Source organism: Leptonychotes weddellii, chromosome 2, assembly GCF_054177405.1.
Source record: "Leptonychotes weddellii isolate Sample4059 chromosome 2, ASM5417740v2, whole genome shotgun sequence".
Taxonomy (NCBI): domain Eukaryota; kingdom Metazoa; phylum Chordata; class Mammalia; order Carnivora; family Phocidae; genus Leptonychotes; species Leptonychotes weddellii.
Window position 1 is genome coordinate 41,619,026 of NC_138370.1, and position 5,820 is coordinate 41,624,845.

At 36.6% G+C, this 5,820-nt stretch overlaps 1 protein-coding gene across 1 annotated transcript; it reads left to right on the plus strand.

Moving 5' to 3' along the window:
• Positions 1-3,530: 3,530 nt before the first annotated feature.
• On the plus strand, positions 3,531-4,619 carry LOC102744943 (small ribosomal subunit protein mS22; the record flags this gene model as incomplete). Its single annotated transcript, XM_031030044.2, has 1 exon — positions 3,531-4,619. A coding segment is annotated over one exon (1,050 nt), but the record flags the coding sequence as incomplete, so codon positions are not given.
• Positions 4,620-5,820: the final 1,201 nt, after the last annotated feature.

Here is a 5,820-nt window from a genome sequence, read left to right on the forward strand (position 1 = left end):
AGAAAGGAAATAATGAATATTAGAGTGGAAATAAATTACATAGAAACTAAAAAAGCAATAGAACAGATCAATGAAACCAGGAGCTGATTCTTTGAAAAGATAAACTGAATTGATAAACCTCTACACAAACTCATGAAAAAAAAAAAAGGAGAACGGGGAGAGAGAAAGAAAGGGGTGGGGGGAAGAAAACAAAATCATAAATGAAAGAGAACAACCAACAACCAGAAAAATTATATGCCAACAAACTGGACAACCTAAGAAGAAATGGCTAAATTCCTAGAAACATATAACCTACCAAAACTGAAACAGGAAGAAATAGAAAACTTGAACAAACCAATTACTGGCAATGAAGTTGAATTAGTAATCAAAAAACTCCTGGCCAAAAGTCCAGGGCCAGATGGTTTTACAGGCGAATTCTACCAAACATTTAAGAAGAGTTAGTATCTATTTTTCTCCAACTGTTCCAAAAAATCAAAGAGGAAGGAAAACTTCCAAATTCATTCTTTGAGGCCAGCATTACCCTGATAACCAAACCAAATAAAGACACCAAAAAAAAAAGAAATACAGGCCAATATCTCTGATGAACAAAGACACAAAAATCTTCAATAAAATGCTAGCAAACAAATCCAACAATACATTAAAAAAATAATTCACCACAATCAAGTGGGATTTATTCCCAGGATCTAAGGGTGGTTTAATATTTGCAAATTCAATCTACATGATACATCATATCAAAAGGAGAAAAGATAAAAACCATACAATCATTTCATAGAATAAAAAAAGCATTTGACAAGTACAGCATCCATTTGTGATAAAAACCCTTAACAAAATAGGTTTCAAGGGAATATACCTCAACATAATAAAGACCATATATGAAAATCCCACAGCTAACATCATACTCAATGGTGAAAACCTGAGAGATTTTCCCTTAAGATCAGGAACAAGACAAGGACATTCATTCTCATCACTTTTATTCAACACAGTACTGGAAGTCCTAGCCAATGCAATCAGACAACACAAAGGAATAAAAGGGATCCAAATTGATAAGAAGTAAAACTTTCACTGTTTGCAAATAACATGATACTATATAGAGAAAACCCTAAAGACTTCACCCAAAAAATTACTAGAACTGATCAATGAATTCAGTAAAGTTGCAGGATACAAAAACCAATGTACAGAAATCTGTTGCATTTCTATACACTAATAATGAAGGAGCAAAGAGAAATTAAGAGAATTCCATTTACAGTTGCACCAAAAATAATAAAATATCTAGGAATAAACTTAACCAAAGAGGTGAAAGACCTGTACTCTGAAAACTATAAAACATTGATGAAAGAAACTGAAGATGACACAAAAATATTACATACTCATGGATTGGAAGAATATTGTTAAAATGTCTATACTACCAAAGCAATCTACAGATTTGATGCACTCCCTATCAAAATACCAACAGCATTTTCACTGAACTAGAAGAAATAATACTAAAATTTGTATGGACCCACAAAAGACCCTGACCTGTCAAAGCAATCTTGAGGAAGAAGAACAAAACCAAAGGTATTATAATCCCAGATTTTAAGATACACTACAAAACTGTAGTAATAAAAACAGTATGGTACCAACATAAATATAGACACATAGATCAATAGAACAGAATAGAGAACCCAGAAATAAACCCATGCTAATATGGTCAATTAATCTATGACAAAGGAGGCAAGAATATACAACAGCAAAAAGACAGTCTCTTCAATAAATGCTGCTGGGGAAACTGGACAGTAACATGCAAAATAATGAAACTGAACCACTTTTTCCCACCATATGCAAAAAGAAACTCCAAATGGATTAAAAACCTAAATGTAAGACATGAAACCATAAAACTTCTAGAAGAGAATATAGGCAGTAATTTCTTTGACATTGGCCTTAGCAACATTTTTCTGGATACATCTCCTGAGGCAAGGGAAATGAAAGCAAAAATAAACTATTGGAACTAAATCAAAATAAAAAGCTTTTGCACAGTGAAGGAAACCATCAACAAACAACAAGTCAACCCTACTGAATGGGAGAAGATATTTGCAAATGATATATTCAGTAAGTGGTTAATATCCAAAATATACCAAGAACTTACAAAACTCAACTCCAGAAAAACAAATAATCTGATTAAAAATGGTCAGAGGATCCGAAGAGATATCTTTCCCAAAAAGACCTAAGATGTCCAACAGGCACATTAAAGGATGCTCAACATCACCAATCATCAGGGAAATGCAAATCAAAACCACAATGAAATATCACCTCACACTTGGCAGAATGGCTCAAATCAAAAAGAAATAACAAGTCTTGGTGAAAATTTGGAGAAAAAAGGAACCCTCGTGCGCTGTTGGTGGGAATGTAAATTGGTGGAGCCACTGTGGAAAACAATATGGTTGTTCCTCAAAAAACTAAAAACAGATCTACCATATGATCCAGTAATTCCACTACTGGGTATTTACCCAATGAAAATGAAAACACTAATTCAAAACAATATGTGTGCCCCTATGTTTATTGCAGCATCATTTATAGTAGTCAAAATATGTAAACAACCTAATTGTTTATCAATGAATGAATGGATAAAGAAGATGTGGTATATACTATGATGGAATATTACTCAGCAATAAAAAAGAATGAGATCCTGTCATTTGTAACAACATGATGGACTAGAGGGCATCATGTTAAGTGAAATAACTCAGAGCAAGAAAATACCATGTGATTTCATTTATATGTGGAATCTAAAAAAGGAAATAAACTCTTACTTACAGAGAATAAACCAATGGCTGTCAGAAGGGAAGTGGCTGGGGGATGGGTGAAATAGATAAAGGGGAATACAAGGTACCAACTTCTTATGAAATATGAAGTCATGAAATAAATAAGTCACAGAGCTGAAAAGTACAGCATAAGGAATATAGTCAATAATATTGTAATAACATTTTGTTGACAGATGGTAACTATACTTACTGTGCTTTAGCATTGAGTAATGTGTTGAATTGTTGAATATGATATACACCTGAAACTAATATAACATTGTATGTTCATTATACTTGTATTAAAAAACTTAAAAAAAAAAACCCACAAAACAAAAAACTATGGAGACGGTAAAAAGATCAGGGATTGGGGGGAGGAGGGATAAATAGGTAGAGGGCAGAGGATTTTTAGGGTAGTGAGACTATTCTGGATGATACTAGAATGATGGATACAAACTTACCAAGAGTGAACCCTAGTGTAAACTGCAGACGCTAGGTGATAATGATGTGTCAATGTAGGCCCATTGATTGTAACAAATATACCTCTGTGGTGAGGCAGGTTTGTTGTGGAGAGGCTGTATGGGGGATAGGGAATATAAGGAAACTGAATTTTCTGCTCAATTTTGTGGTGAACCTGAAACAGTTCTAAAAAAGAAAGTCCATTTAAAAAATCATAACGGCAAAGATTTTAAGAATGCTACTCTAGGCAGGTGGCCCCGGATAATCATGGCGACCCTCAGAGCGTCAGCGTCGCTGTGAAGCCTCCTGACAGGTTCTCGGAGCACGGAGCGGGTTTGTGTCCGGGCCCGAAGTCAGCCCCAGCTCCGCGCCCTGCTCCGGCCACTGCCCGGGCCCTGCGGGGCAGGCCTGCCATGCCGTCGGCTTGCGTCTGAGGCGGCAGAATCTGGTAGCTCAGAGAACAAGAAACCTACATTTATGGATGAGGAAGTCCAAAACATACTCATCAAGATGACAGGCTTGAATTTGCAGAAGATTTTTAAGCCATCTATACAACAACTGAAGCCACCAACCTATAAGCTAATGACCCAGGCACAGTTGGAGGAGGCTACAAGAAAGGCAATTGAGGCAGCTAAAGTACGATTAAAAATGCCACCGGTTCTGGAAGAACGAGCACCAATAAATGACGTGTTAGCTGAAGATAAGATTTTGGAAGGAACAGAAACAGCCAAATACGTATTTACTGATATATCATATAGCATACCACACCGGGAGCGTTTTATTGTTGTCAGAGAACCAAGTGGCAGGCTACGCAAAGCCTCTTGGGAAGAACGGGACAGGATGATACAAGTTTATTTCCCAAAAGAAGGCCGTAGAGTTTTAACACCAATAATTTTCAAGGAAGAAAATCTTAAGACCATGTATAGCCAGGACCGGCATGTTGATGTCCTCAATCTCTGCGTTGCCCAGTTTGAGCCAGATTCTACTGAATATATCAAAATTCATCATCAGACCTATGAAGACATAGATAAACATGGGAAGTATGACCTTTTACGTTCAACAAGACACTTTGGTGGAATGGCTTGGTATTTTGTAAATAAGAAAAAGATTGATGGTTTACTGATTGACCAGATTCAGAGAGATTTAGTTGATGATGCCACAAGCTTGATTCAGCTGTATCACCTCCTCCATCCGGATGGCCAGTCAGCTCAGGAGGCTAAGGAGCAGGCTGCTGAGGGATTACATTTAATTAAGGTCTTTGCAAAAACAGAAGCACAGAAGGGAGCATATATAGAATTAACACTACAAGCTTACCAAGAAACATTCATTAGCCATTCTGCAGCTTCCTGAAAACATTTTTTAGAATAAATTTCATTTTACTAAATTAAAAAAAAAAAAGAATGCTACTCTAGGTCATGTGGGGAAAAGTACACGTCTCAATGATAAAGGATCACATGAATGATCACATGAAATTCTCAGGCCAGGAAGCACAGTATTGTCCACATACATCGGGCTCTTTCTGGACCTTTTGGAATGTGTGTGCTCTGTTTCTGGCTTTTAAAACCAAACCATCAAAATGCAGTACAAATTTTTTTCTGAAAAATTGCTTTTCTCCTTATGTTTTTCCTTTGCCTCTTTCCCACTCTAATGGGCTCCGTTCTAAGTCTCAGGATGTAAACTTTTATCACCAGTTCTTTGGTTGAATTAACAAATGGATTGGCCAGACTGTGAAAGACTTTAGGGAAACGGGAGCTGGAACCCAGAAGGAATTAGATGCTGTGCATAGGAAGTTTCTAAATGCAAGGTCCATCAGTTGCTCATGGTTATTCACGTAATCAAGGGCATTCTGCACATAATCCAAGGAAGGAAAACAGGCATAGCCACTAAGGAATAAAAAAGGATCTGGCCAGCAGTTTGCAGATCTCTGCCCGTGAATATCTAAAACATGCATAGAGTTTGCATGTACGTGTATGCATCTTAGGTTATACATAGATTATATGCACAATATGTGTAGATATGCACTCATGGGCACATACGTACATGGAAGAGATCAGAAAACATTCTCCTGAGTTTGTACCTTTAGCCAAAATGCAAAAGAAAATATTTCCAGTTTTCATCATCATCTAATTTTAACAAGCAAATTTATTGCAATGTAATGGCCACTGGTAGGTTTTTTTGGATGATAAGCGGTGTGCACACTAACACACAGCTTTTTGCTGTTTTGTTTTCTGAAGGTATTCTGTTACTTTTTCTTTTAAAATTATAAGCAGAGTTCCACATCCAGTAATTATCCTGGCTTTTTCTTAAATCCCTCTGAATCTGGAATGTAAGCTATAAATGTACTTATACTAATTTCTTCTTTTTTAAAGCAGCTTGTTGAAATATGATTTACATCATACAATTCACCCATTTAAAATGTACAATTCAGTTTTTCAGCATACTCACAGAGTTGCACAACTACCACCACAAGCAATTTTAGAATGTTTTCATCTCCACAAACAGAAACCCTGAACCCTTTAGTTATCACCCTGCCCTACTCCCCACCCATCAGCCCTCAGCAAACGCTACTCTATTTTCTGTCTTTCTAGAT